This window comes from Meleagris gallopavo, chromosome 2 (assembly GCF_905368555.1).
Source record: "Meleagris gallopavo chromosome 2, MGAL_WU_HG_1.1, whole genome shotgun sequence".
NCBI lineage: Eukaryota > Metazoa > Chordata > Aves > Galliformes > Phasianidae > Meleagris > Meleagris gallopavo.
The window spans coordinates 17121340-17134721 of NC_139405.1; the positions used below are offsets into that span (position 1 = coordinate 17121340).

The window sequence follows — 13382 nt, forward strand, 5'->3', positions numbered from 1 at the left end:
TTATTTTTATTTTCATAACAGTATGTATTTTACTTTCATTTGGGCCTTGATATATCTTTTGTGAGAACTTTTTTGAGATCTCAGGTTCCTTTCTTGACTATTGTACTGGTGCTGATATAGAAAATATGGTTAGATGTTGTAATTATTCCTATCTTTATCAGAGCTGCTTTGCTCAGCCCTAAGATAACGTGTCTGTGTCCCCACACACCATATCCTGGTCTTGCTGCACTTGTTTTACCATGGGACAACCCTACTGAAACAGGTACTGAACTGCACAGCCACATGGGAGCAGATGAAGTCAGAATCTGGCTTGCTGCACAGTGACATTGGAGTGGGAATGAAGTGACGCTGCTTTTTGCAGGATTTTGTTCTAATTCTGCCTTTTGGCTTTCTTGTTTTTGATGACCCCAGCAGCAGAGCTTATTTCCCTAGGGAGAATATCAGTCTTCTCTATAGATCTGATAACTGTGAATTTCTTCCCCTGTTTTTGGGCTGCATGCTACTCAATCCAGCCAGCCTGCAATATTTGCATTTTCTGCCATCTCGATTCAAGGTTTATTTGTTGCAGTTTTTGTTGCAGTCTTATTCCAGCCCTGTGTGGCTGAAGGAAGGGGCAGAAGGTTCTAGTGGTTGTAGAAATACATAGAAGTTTGTCAGCTGTGACTTAAGACAGAAGCTCACTGTCTGAGTTCATTGCAGAATGAAATACAACTGAGCAGGTTGCTTTTGTGCTTTGTCTGCAGTGCTCGTGAATGGAATTATATTGATCCCAAACAAAAACAGGCTCTGGATAAGCAAGTAGATGATGGAGAATTTTGGTGAGCATCATTAATAAGCACAATCTTTTGGGTATTGTATGTGCAAATGTGGTTTTTAAGCAGTCCTTTCAGTTGGATGGAGAGAAACTGCTAGCACTGAGTTAACTTGTGTAGGTGGTTAGCCTCTTGTTTATTTCCCTTCCCATTTAAATATTACCTTTTATTAGAGCTTGAATAACTCAGTGCTTACTCAAAATATAAAGACCAGATGGTAATAAAATTAATGATGTGGCAAGAATGGACCTCATATGCTTTATATTTTGAGGCTTGTTTTTTGCCTGAATGCTACACACTAATGAAAAAGTTCAGATTGTCAACAGGGGAAGATTCTGTTTACCCAAATCTGATGAAAAGACTGTAAAACCTGGGTGATCTTGTGGATCAGTACTGAACACATGTCACTCTGTCCTAGAGCAGAAAGAAAAATGCCTGCCATCTTTCAGAACAATCAGCTGTGTGGGGCATAAAGTGGTGAGGGATGAGAACAGACCTCTGCTTGCAGCATGAAGTGATCAAGGTCTGTTATTCACACATGCCTACTAGAAATGGTAAAAATAAACATCAACAAAAGTTTTAAATCAATATACCAAACTGAGATGATTTTTCTGCAGAGTGACTCTTTCCTAAGGATCAATTCCTGCTCCCACTTAATAGCATTTTGCTGCATGTTTTGGTATACACCAATTTTATTGAGTTTACTCAGAAAGCACAATCCATGAGGGATTGATCATGCCTGAGGATGACAGAAAATGGTACCTCTGAGCCCGTAACATGTAACAGTGTTTGAGAACAGTTGTCTTCATGAAATACAGCTCATTCAGGGAATGGGAAATTTTGCTTCCACAAAGCTGGTCCTAAGACTCAGAGTTCAATTCAATGGAGCTTTGGTCAGCTCTGTAGTACCAACATTTTCTTCCTCACTGGGAGAGGCACCCACATGCAGTTGCTCTGCCTGTTATGGGCTGATGAATTAACCATGATCTTTTGTGTTCTAGGATGGCATTTTCTGATTTTCAAAGGCAATTCACCCGCCTGGAGATCTGCAACCTGACTCCTGACACACTGACAAGCAACCAGGTCAACAAATGGGACCTGACCGTGTTCAATGGACAGTGGATACGGGGTTCAACAGCTGGAGGTTGCCAGAACTACCCAGGTGGAGACCCAGTCAAGTGGCCATTTGGTGAAATAAATAACAAAACCGCAAAAATAACTGCTTGTGAGCTGTGGGTGGCCATAATTGGGAGGGGTTTGGATCTCTCTGTATGGTTTAGAGAGCAAGCCAAAGTTTGGCAGTCTAAGCCAAGACCTAATTTACTTATTTCCTTGTCAGCAATAATCAGCCAACTGAGCAGTTAATTCATGGCCGCATTCTTTTTTTAAATTTTTTTCCTTTGTGCGCTTTCCCTACTTACATGGCTTTTGCTACTGACTGGAGTAATTCTCCAAAGGGCTAGGTAAGCCAGGAAAGTATCATAGATCAGTAGTAGAGTTGTCTCACATTCATTTTCAGGTTAAACCTCTGGAGAGGCTGCCTGATTTTTGGTCCTCTTGAATCAAAACCTTAGCCAAGGACATTTCCTGAAGATAAATGACTGGCTGAAATTAATGGTATGAGCTCCTCCCTCTTTGTCCCTACACCCTAGAAAATACCACAGTGTTTTGATTTGCTATGGCTCCAACTGATATACAGCATAGCTGTGAAACACATAAAACCATGTAACATACTAGAAAGGTTTGGATAAACTCCAGCAAATGTCCATCCAAAGAGATTTTCTCTGTAATTGTAGTGACAACCATTCTGGCTTCAATGACAACAAAATCTCCTCCTTCTTGTTTTGCCTTGGGGATTTTTAGCAACATACTGGATCAATCCCCAGTTTAAAATCCGGCTGGATGAACCAGATGATGATCATGAAGGGAGTTTGAATGAGCCATGCTGTACTATATTGGTGGGCTTGATGCAGAAGAACCGCAGGAGACAGAAGAGAATGGGAGAAGGTCTGCTTAGTATTGGTTATTCACTCTATCAGGTACAGTTTGTTCCTCATTGTAGGTTTTATTCACTGTTACCCTGGCAAAAATCTGTCATGTGCTCATCTTGACATTCAACACTACACTTCAGAAAGAACTAGGTTTTGCAAGATGGCTGAAAAGCTTCTCTCATCTCTTCCTAACCAACATAATATGGGAAGATTCAGAAAAAATTAGTTCAGTATTTGTCTTATTTTAACAGGAAAAAGGTGTAAAACTGGAGGCAATCAATTTAGCAGCAGGCTCAATAGGGGTCTTCTCTTTCAAAATCTGAATGGGGGCAGGATCAGGGTGCCTTGTAATTCCAGATAAGTGGTTCTGATTACAGCTTATCATCAGTGCTCAGTAATCATTTTCTTTATTTTTTCCCCTTTTATTTGATAATTGTTTTGATTCATTGTCTACAGTGTTATTATTGTTGTTATTGTTCTGATTCAGCTTTGGGGGTTTTTTTTGGTCTTTTTTAAAAATTAATTTTCTTATTTTCCCAGTATTGCTTCTGTCTCCATAGATATAACATAGGGAAAAAGTCTGTAGTGCTGTCTCTGACTTTTGTGGTGTAAGGGCAGAAAAGCAAATACAAGAATTTCCAACCAGTATTATACTTCCCAACATCATATTTAGAGAAAAGCAATTCAGTGCCCTCTAAATTTCTCTGGATGAAGATTATTAGCCATTATAGGTGTGAGCAGATAGGAATCACTGGCTTTTGTTAATATATCTTGTGAGGAGTGGTGCAAAACTAGGAAGGATTTTCCCTAGGGCCGAAGTCTTCGCATATATTTTTGATTCTCCTTGTTCTTTTCTGAGTAGCTGTTGATTGTCAAGAACCCCAGCCTACTGGCATCCCAGGATTTGTGCATGAAGGATGTTTGTCTGCTCATATCTCTGAAAACAACCCTGTAGAAGATAGTGCATTTTTGCTTTATATCTATTTCATCCCACCTGCCTACTCTGTGATCTTTTTCAGAGTAGAGTAGGCTTGGTGACTTTTAACAAGATGAGGCTTTTCTTTTTAAAGAAATGGCTGCTAAATCATCTCATGTAGGCACACAGCTATGATCCAAGTTCTCAGGTCATGAACTGCAGTAGATTTATATCACTGCAGTTGATGCTGTGGCCAAGGACATAGCAGTTCTCTGTATTATGTAAGGTAAAAATGCATGTGCCCAGCCCTGCCTGTCTTGCAAAGCTTTATTAAGTTGTGTAGCTCATCACTGAGCTTCTACTGTGTTGGATAAAATAAACAAAAGCCAAAGGACCATCTCAGGCAGTCTGGAAGCATTGTATGGGTGATATTTTAAACAGCTTTTCTGGGCCTTGTGAGCACAGTCTCCTTGGCTTTCACTGGAATCTGTATTCCTGAGAACACTATTTGATCTTGAAAAAGCTACCTTGTACTCAGAGGTGCATGTATTTAGTTAATATAGAAAGGGCCAAACACTAAAATTTGCTACTTATTTTATGTGCCTTACAACAGCCCAGTCATCCTCAAGCTTCTTGCTGGTGACAGCAGCCTTGTATTTTCATCAGCATTCCAATAACAGCAGGTTGGTAGATTTTAGGTCTGCTCATTTTCATTTAGCAAAGTAGGGCCAACCTGCTGACTTTCCTGGCTGAACATTTTAAAGCTTACTGAAATATTTCCAATTGATAGAACATCATTCACAACACCAAATCAGGAGAAAAGCAATTCTATTGTGTAGATTCCTCTGGAGGAAGGTCCCATTTTTCTTTTGGTACTGCTCTAGCACAATCTAGATCTTTATGGTAACTGATACTACAAGGATTGGTAGTAAGTGGGAATGAAAACTAAGTGTCTGAAGAAGGGTTTATCTGACTCTTTTTATCTAATAATAGAAATGCCTACGTAGCAACCCTTTGACATTGGCTCTTTTTTTTGCTTTCAGATTCCACAGGAGGTATGTAATCCTTGCTGAACATTTCTTCCTTCCAGACGGACAATTCTTGTGCCAGTCTAGCTACCAGGAGGATTTGCTCCTTGCTAACGACAAGCTCTTCTTTATCACTGGATGACAATCTCATGTTCTAAATAACCATTTCCAAGGGACTGGGGCATGAAGCTTTACTAGAGACATTGGAATCCTAATCCTGATCTCATTTATACCTCTTGAAAGTTGACTTCCACTTATTTTGTACAACAGAAGTCAAAATTTGTTTGTTTAGTACATATGGAGGCAGAGTCTCTGCACTCTAAAACTTAGAAAATGTACCTAATATTTTTTAGAAGAAATGCCAGACTCTGTGGATCCATTCCTTTTATAGTTCTGAGCTGAGACTTCTGCTAATGAAAAAAAAACAGCTCAACCTGTTTTCCCAAATCCTCCTAGATGTCAATAACAAGTTAAAGAGAATTTCATTCTTAAAGAAGGAGACCCCAGGGGTGTCTTGTATTAGGAATAGCCTATAGTCATTACTGAGGTCCAGCACTCTGCACTGCCAATTTTTCCTAGGCTTTCCAGCCCTTTTCTTCTCCCTCAGTTAATGAATGTGTGGTCGTGTAGCAATTAACTGTGTTCTTTTAACAGCCTTGCAGATGCAAAAGGAAAATGAGCTTTATATGTTGAAAAAGATATGGGATCTGACTTCTTAATCTTTGCAGTCTAATCCTAGCTTAAGATACATGGCAAGAAAGGACAGGGTGGTTGACTAACAAATCCAATCTTATCTTTTGAACAAAGCGGGGGAAAAAAAGCATTTTATTCTACAGTTTATGACAAAAATACTGAATTATTTTAAGGTTTTTGATAACATAATTTTATGTTCTGATCTTAGACAGAAGTCTTATCTGCATCCAATGTTCCACACCTTGTGTCAACTATTTAGCAGTTATTGTGGATCACTGAATCATAATTTTTGAAAGATATCTCTATAAAGCAAAAGTCACAAAAAGGAGATTTAAAGAAGAGATGTTATTCATACATCGCTGTTTATGTTATATCAGTATTTTGTTTTACAAGCTATACTACATTTCACATTTAATAACATATTGGTATTACAGAAAAATTAAGTACAATTTTTGCCATATTCCAAAGGAACACCTTTAGTATTACTAACAGAAATTGCTTTAATCATCTAATTTGGCTCTGTAAGTCTTACCCTTCTGTTCTTACCTTCTACCACTTTGTTCTGTTTGCTATTCTCTTCTGTGTGTCTAAAGAAATCAGAAACTGTAACTCCTGTGCAATTAGGAGGTCTATCTCACACCATCAATTGCTGAAAGGCATTCTGAAATTCTGAAATTTAAATTTGTTCATGAGTAGAGTATGAGAGCAAAAAATATTCATTACATGGACAACTTGAGTAGGTAATAGTTTGACCAGAGTACACATTATGTTCTTTTTAGTTATTCTATACCACACATTGTAAAGAGGCATGTGAAAAAATAATATTTATAGAGAAGGGTACTTTCTCCTAATTACCTGCCTGACTGTTTCACATGACATAACCCTGGTGGTTACCTCTTATGCCATCACTCACAGATTTATTATTTTGTGCTAAGAAAAACTTGAGATGGATTTTAATCACTGAAATTTAAATAGGATGGCTGGCTTGCCAATGAATTGTCAAAAGGTTTCTAACAAAAACATGTTTCCGACAGCTGGAAAACAACAAAGACATCCATCTGAACCGTGCTTTCTTCACAAGGAACCAACCAATAGCCCGGTCTGAGACTTACATCAACCTGCGTGAAGTCTCCAGCCGCATTAAATTGCCCAAAGGAGAGTACCTCATTGTGCCATCCACATTTGAGCCTTACAAAAATGGAGAGTTCTGCCTTCGAGTTTTTTCTGAGAAAAAGGTTAAAACTCAGTGAGTATCTTCTATCTAAAGAATATCTAAAGAAGAAAGATACTTCTTTCTCTTCTGCTGAAGAGACCCATAAAGGTAAAGGTCTATGCTTTATCTACCGGCAATTTATCAGCAAAATAGGCTGATTTCTAGGACCTGTTTTCTTCCACAGTGAAGATTCTACCATATGTGGCACACGCATTCATGTTACAAAGATCTGGCTCTTCAAGTGGCCTCTGGCAAGTACTGAAGTGGTAACTAGATCCCTCAAGTCCACGAGATGTAGCAGAAGTTCCCATAATTAAAGGATGCAAAGAAAGGTTCTGATGCACTGGAACAGGTTGCCCAAGGAGTTTGTGGATGCCCCATCCCTGGATGCATTCAAAGCCAGGCTGGATATGGCTCTGGGCAGTCTGGTCTGGTCATTGACGACCCTGCCCGTGGCGGGGGGGGTTGAAACTAGATGAGCTTTGAAGTCCTTTCCATCCCAGGCCATTCTATGATTCTATGAAAGTAAAATGATAGTTTTAAAAACAATTGTATCAACAGCAGCCACTGAATGAAATCTGAAATCACTGAATCTGGATAAAGACAACAACAAGAAGGTTGGATTTCCCAAAGCAAAAATTGGCAAAGTTGGACAGACAGAAGAGGGATGGGAAACATCGGAAACAGGGAAATGGAGACTTGTTCTGTGCATTTAGTAACACTTTATATTGGAAAAGCCTGTTTTCCTGATGATTTGAAATGCAAGAAGTAGAGTCATAATTTCTGGTTATTTCATTTATTTGTTTGTTTGTTTTTCTTAGGATGATTGGTGATATGGTGGCTGCAAAACCATATGAGGTAAACACCTTAACTGGACAGACTTTTTTTGTAATAGACTTTTCTTTAGCATAGTGGGGAAAAACAGATGTGGGATTTTTATTTCTCTACTGGGCTGAGATCATGGTAGGTAAACATCTACTATGTACTTTGTGCTCAGGAAAAATGGAGTTTGGTTACAGAGATTCTTCACTTGCCTCTATGGTTTAGTTTTACATGCATTTTCATGTACCTGGGCTCATGTGGCACAAAAACTGCACACACCCAGACTTGGTCGAAACACATGAAACCAGCCTTCCATCCAGTATAGGTAGAAGATGGGGAGGGCACTGAGTGATCTAAGGATTTAAGAAATGCTTCTGTCTTGATATTTATGTAGAACAAGCTCTCTTGTTCCCTTTCTCTAACCCATCCATCGTTAAGCTCCTTTATGATATCCATGTCTCCCTTTTAAGAACCATATTGTAAACCACAATCTTGGTCATCTCTTTCCTCTAGCCTCATGTTGATAACAAAGATATAGATGATGAGTTCAAGACTCTATTTCAAAAGCTCTCTGGAGAGGTAAGTGGATTAAAATGAAAGGAAAAAAATGGGACCTCTAGCTGTTATGATTATGCAAATATTTGGCCTGCCAATTCCTCTTTCTGTCTGGTCTTCAAAAAACAGGCAGTTCTCCCCTTTTATTAACTCACTGCTTCAATTCAATTTATTTTACAATAGAACAGTTCTACTACATTTTTCCTCTTATTGGTGCAAAATGTGATTTGTTCACTCAGCAGTACTAGCTATGGAATGACTTTGAAAATATGGGTGATGGGAGTAAGGACTATGAAAATATTATTCCATGGTGAAATAAATTGCCTGTGGAGTTAGCATATAATTCCAACAATTGGCTATTTGTTCAATTGCTTCCTTTTTGTTTAAAAGCCCCAGGAATCAGAAAGCTGATGGCTGAACTTTCTCTCTGTTATTGTATTTTTGTATCTACAAAACCTGCTGTGCCAGCCTGTGGCTGCCTCTTCAGATGTGCTCTTAATGAACAGGTGGCCAGTGGCAGTTGATGGGGAAAACAACTTCTTAGTTAGAAAAGCATTTGTGAGTTCTGAGATGGGAATTTTAGTATTGTTTGGCTGCAGTATCCATAAGCTTAAAAAATCTCAAATGCTCTCCTGAATCTTTTTAGCTGAAAAAGGAACAAGAGCAATGATCCCACACAGTCAAATCTGATAAAAAGTTAACTTTTACTGGGCCACATCCCTATGGCACCTAACAAACCACTTGTTTCCCACCTGAAATGCTAGGAAATATTCATGGTTTCTGAGGATCTCCTTCATGTGATGTCAGCAGGTAAATGTAGTGTTAGAAAAAAAATCAAAGATTTTGCCTAGAGTAGGGTGACAGTGCTTCAAATGCTTTTTATCTTAACATTTTAAACATGTTTTCTGTCCAGGACTGTGAAGTGACTGCGACTGAACTTCAAACTATTCTAAATAGGGTTTTGGCAAAGAGTAAGTACCATTATTTGATTCTCACTGAATGCAGCTCAGAAATGATGAGGCATAAAGTTGCCCTTTGGTCCAGACTAACATCTGCACATCAATCTCTCAGCACACAAGTAGGATCTGTGCTGACAAAACCCAGCTTTGTCAGCTAAGGGTGATGGAAAAAATGAAGTTTTGTCCCAGCTGAATTTCTCCTGGCTTTTTCAACCTCTACTATGAAGTAGTCCACTTCCAAGAGCTGCTTGCTACTGTCCTGCAGAGGCACCATGTTCTTTCTGCCCTCTCAGAAGGACCACTGGTGGTCAGCCTGGTTGCAGGAGCACTCCATCTGCTTTCACTGTAGGAAAATATTTTTATTTTGCTGTATACCTTCTGTAGACAGAAAGAGGCTCACCACTCCCAAAATCCAGAGCATTCCCTTTTAACACTCCTGCCTTAAAAAAGCCATGTTAATCAGCTGGAAGGAAATGGTGGAAGAAATGGCAGAGCATTTGCTTTGCTGGCAAGATTTTAAGGCAAATAGCAACTCCAGCATGGTCTGCAGAAAAGAATTTTTGTCTAAGAAGTATTTCTGACTTTGACTTTTTCTTCTCTTTTGTCCAGGAAAAGATATAAGAAGTGATGGATTCAATATTAACACTTGCAGGGAGATGATCAGCCTTTTAGACGTATCCTTTGGATGTCATCACCTTTAAAGTTTCTGGAACTCCTTTGCAAAACTTCTTGATGAGATAAGGCTAAGGTTACGTTTCTGTTGTCCTGGCACATAAAGTTCAGCCAAGCTCCTCTATCAGCTTAGAATGGCAGAAACCTGAATCATTTCATTGTCAGCTGATCTCTCACCTGTTCTTTATCTCTCCTTGCTTAAACCTTCCCCTAAAAATAGCAGGGAAGAGAAGCAGGAACGTTCTGCCTGGACACACCACCAGCGCAGTCTCAAGTGCATGCACAGCATGCTTGGCACGAGGCAGATTTTAAGCACAGCTCAGCTTCCATCTCTAAATCAGGTACCGCTCATAGAACACCGAGCTCAAAGCAGCAGAGACAGACTGGAGGGCCTTCCCAATTCTGTATAACTTGTAGGACATGTGGGAGCTGATGAGCTTTGCATAGCGAAGGGAAAGTAGTCAGCTCTTCTGGCTAGCATTACCTTGATGCAAGGGGGAAGTAGTAGGGCCAAGAGCCATGTTGACAGGGTTGCACTGTCAACACTGTCAACACTGAGTGTTGGTCTCATGACATAGTCATGCTGAGGTCACAGCATGTGTTCACTTACACTTCCTTCCTCTGGTTTCTAACACTTGTCCACCACAAGGCCAGTCATTTTTTTCCCAAAAGAATTCGACCTGCTCTTAACTGCACAAAATAGTGTATTCAGCAATCCCATATACCATTCCTCAAGTCTGCAGATATCCTGGAAATTCTTGGCATACATTTAGCTAAGCAAAAATAAAGCTGTGGGCATGTCTGTGTGAGATGGAGATGTATTATGAATGAAAACTTATATTGCATTAAGACTGTACTGTGTTGGATGAACTATTTTTAATCACTGGTTGCTCTCCAGTTTTGGTAAGGATAGAGGAATTCTGATTTTTGAATCACTACTTAACATTCCAAGACTAATGGGACTGGCTCCTTGGGGCTTATAGAATTCAAGACACTTTGGATGAAGATTCAGATGTATTTGGTAATGTAATATTTCTGAGTGTCTCTCCTTCTCTCACAGCTCTAAAGTAAAGATCCAGAAATATGGGAGGGGTCAAGATACTCATGGAAGATTTCCTTCTTGTATAGTTGGAGTTTGTTCCAGGGCCAAAGAAGCATCTCTGATTTACAAGGGCACAAGCAGATCCTTTTTCATCTTAGCCCCACCATTCCCATAATTTGCAAAACCTGGAAAACCAGATTAACTCCTTTTTGTTGTTGGCAAAGGCAGCTCTCTCTGCTGCCTGTTGTATTAAAGCTCATATGAGCTCATTTCTTCACTGCTGAGGTATGCTACTTTGCCAGCTGAGCAACAGTATGCAGAAAAAACATATTTTTAGGGCCTATCAAAAACCTATCTTTGTATTATTAAGTTCTATACACATGCTGAATTATTTTTTTTCTGACAGAAGATATAATATCCCAAGAAGTTCACCCAGAATCAAGCAGACTAAAGTAAGGTCAAATCTGTACCTGCTTTGTTAGATAACATCCCTTTCATGGAAGTCTGCTGCTACCTGATTGATGCTGGTCAGCTCAGAGCATCTGTCCCAGAGGTCCATGAGGAGAGCTCTCCTCCATGCCGGGGCTGCCGTTGGCAGAGCAGCCCTGAGAGCCGATTCCAGTCTGTGCTGTAGGTCTGGGTGATTTCAAATTCTGGATAATAAACCTGCTGGCAGTAGGAAGCATCTGTCATCTTGTCTGAAATATTAAGAAAAATGGACTTTATCTGTTGCAGTATTTACCAAGTGATAGGATATTTTCCTCAGTGGCCTGTCTGCCGCCACGTAACATGGAAGCAGGCAAACTGCCAGCCCATGGGAATGTGTCTCCCAGTCTGCCCTGCTTGCCAGTAGCTACTTGAAAGACTTCCCTTGTTCATTAATATTTCAAAGAGCTTTGGCTGCTAGGGGCAGTGTATCCCAGCCATCAGAAGCCTGAGGTTGTAGGTTGTGTGCACGTAACTTAAGAGTTCCCACATTCCCCCTTTCCTCTGCTGCAGGCAATCTATAGGAAGGTGGACAGAGACTACTCAGGTACCATTGACTCCCATGAGATGCGAAATGCTCTCAGCGAGGCAGGTAAGCCTTGGGGTTGCCACTGGACCGGTGCAGTTCTCCACTAAAAAGCACCAGGAGTGCAGTAGGGACTTTTCATGGCTTTGGTTCCTCCCATCTCCTAAATCAGAGCATTGCAAGTGCTGTTCTTCTGTCCTGGTAGTCCTTTATGCTGTTATATACATCAAAACTTATCTGTTCTGCATTCAGAAACACTGGCATTATTGTCCATGCTGTGGCTATTGCTTATCCATCTGATTATTACTTGCTATATTTCTGTCCTCATTATTTCCTAATCTAATTGTTCCCCTTCAGAGTTCTGTCCAAACTTTCATTTTCCTAGATTTCCTTCTACCACTGATCTCTACAGTGGAGAAGGTGCAAAACTGATCCAGACAGTCCCCAACCAGATCCTGTCTGCGGTGTGCTATTCACTTTTGGAACAGTGCTTGCCAGCTCAGGCCTATCTACGGGAGCACTGTTTTTCTCTTCTTCTTGGTGGAGTCTATGTGAATGATCCAGAGGCAGAAATAGCACTGATACAGATCTGAATACAGGCCAGCATGTTACGTGAGAAATTGGCTCTACTGCAATTGCTGTTTTTCAGCTGCAGTGCCAAGACTCGCTAATTAGGGATTTATCTGGGGAATATAGGATTGCTTATGTTGTGAAACTATGAGAAATATGCAGTCTGACAAAATGCTATGGGAGAACATCATGCCCCTCTTCACCCAGAGCAATGTATTTTGGAAGAGACCCACAGCAGAGGTGGGTGATGGAATCCAGTAGACCTTTTGGGAGGAAGCATCTTCCATCCTTCATCTGGCTCTGCTCACAGATGCAGCAGTCCATGGATAAGTCACGTGAAAGACAGCTTAGTAACAGCTGTGTCAATGATTTGTGTACTTCCCATGCCTTCAGGTTTTGTGCTCAACAACCAGGTGCAGCAGAGCATTGCCATCCGCTATGCCTGCAGCAAGATGACCATTGATTTTGACGGTTTTGTGGCCTGCATGATCCGCTTAGAGACCTTGTTCAGTAAGTGCCTCTGTTTATGAGTCAAGGGGAATTCCTGAAAATGTTGGGGTGCCACTAAATATTTGGTGTCTAATTTTAACTGTGAATGTAGCAGATTGCTTGGAAATGGGAGAGTGTCACAAAAAATGTGTCTCTTTGAGAAATCAGAAGAGGAGTAGCAAATGCCTTCTGTCTGAATGACCGTAGAGCGTGAGGGTACTCCTCTTCTTTACAGCTATCTGCACTCTATGTTCAGTGCTCTGGCCACCAACTTGTACCATCTAAATTGTGCCATTTATCCCTTTGGGTACTTACTCAGGCCTGATTTACAGCTTTGTTGCCATATCAGATCAGATACTATTGCATTGGATGCTGTAGCTCTCCTGCTGCCAACTCTCAGTTTGCTACTATAGATGTAACTATTCTGCCCCACGAAGCAACCTACAAATCGCTTGTAAGAGGAAAGAAGAACAGCTGCAGTATGCTCCCACAGAACCAGTCTAGATTTCCATTAGATCATGGCAAAAGGCCAGTCCTCTACATTTTGTCTGACTTGCCAAACTCCCTGGTTTACGTCTGATTTTTTTTTTTTTTTAACTCTTTTCTAC

General features: G+C 40.4%; 1 protein-coding gene across 8 annotated transcripts in view; it reads left to right on the forward strand.

Moving 5' to 3' along the window:
• LOC100548023 (calpain-8) overlaps positions 1–13382 on the forward strand; it is a 37857-nt gene that overhangs the window by 13540 nt on the left and 10935 nt on the right. For 3 of the 8 annotated variants that reach the window (XM_003203833.5, XM_085219167.1, XM_085219163.1), the window contains exons 8-19: positions 744–818; positions 1814–1974; positions 2676–2851; positions 4763–4774; positions 6475–6686; positions 7475–7511; positions 7989–8054; positions 8944–9001; positions 9599–9663; positions 10614–10682; positions 11703–11781; positions 12679–12795. In XM_003203833.5, the coding sequence (XP_003203881.2) occupies positions 744–818; positions 1814–1974; positions 2676–2851; positions 4763–4774; positions 6475–6686; positions 7475–7511; positions 7989–8054; positions 8944–9001; positions 9599–9663; positions 10614–10682; positions 11703–11781; positions 12679–12795 (1127 nt within the window). Of the gene's footprint in view, positions 1–719; positions 819–1813; positions 1975–2675; positions 2852–4762; positions 4775–6474; positions 6687–7474; positions 7512–7988; positions 8055–8943; positions 9002–9598; positions 9664–10613; positions 10683–11702; positions 11782–12678; positions 12796–13382 lie in introns of all 8 variants that reach the window. The other 5 variants (XM_085219165.1, XM_085219160.1, XM_085219162.1 and 2 more) reach the window with 4 other exon arrangements.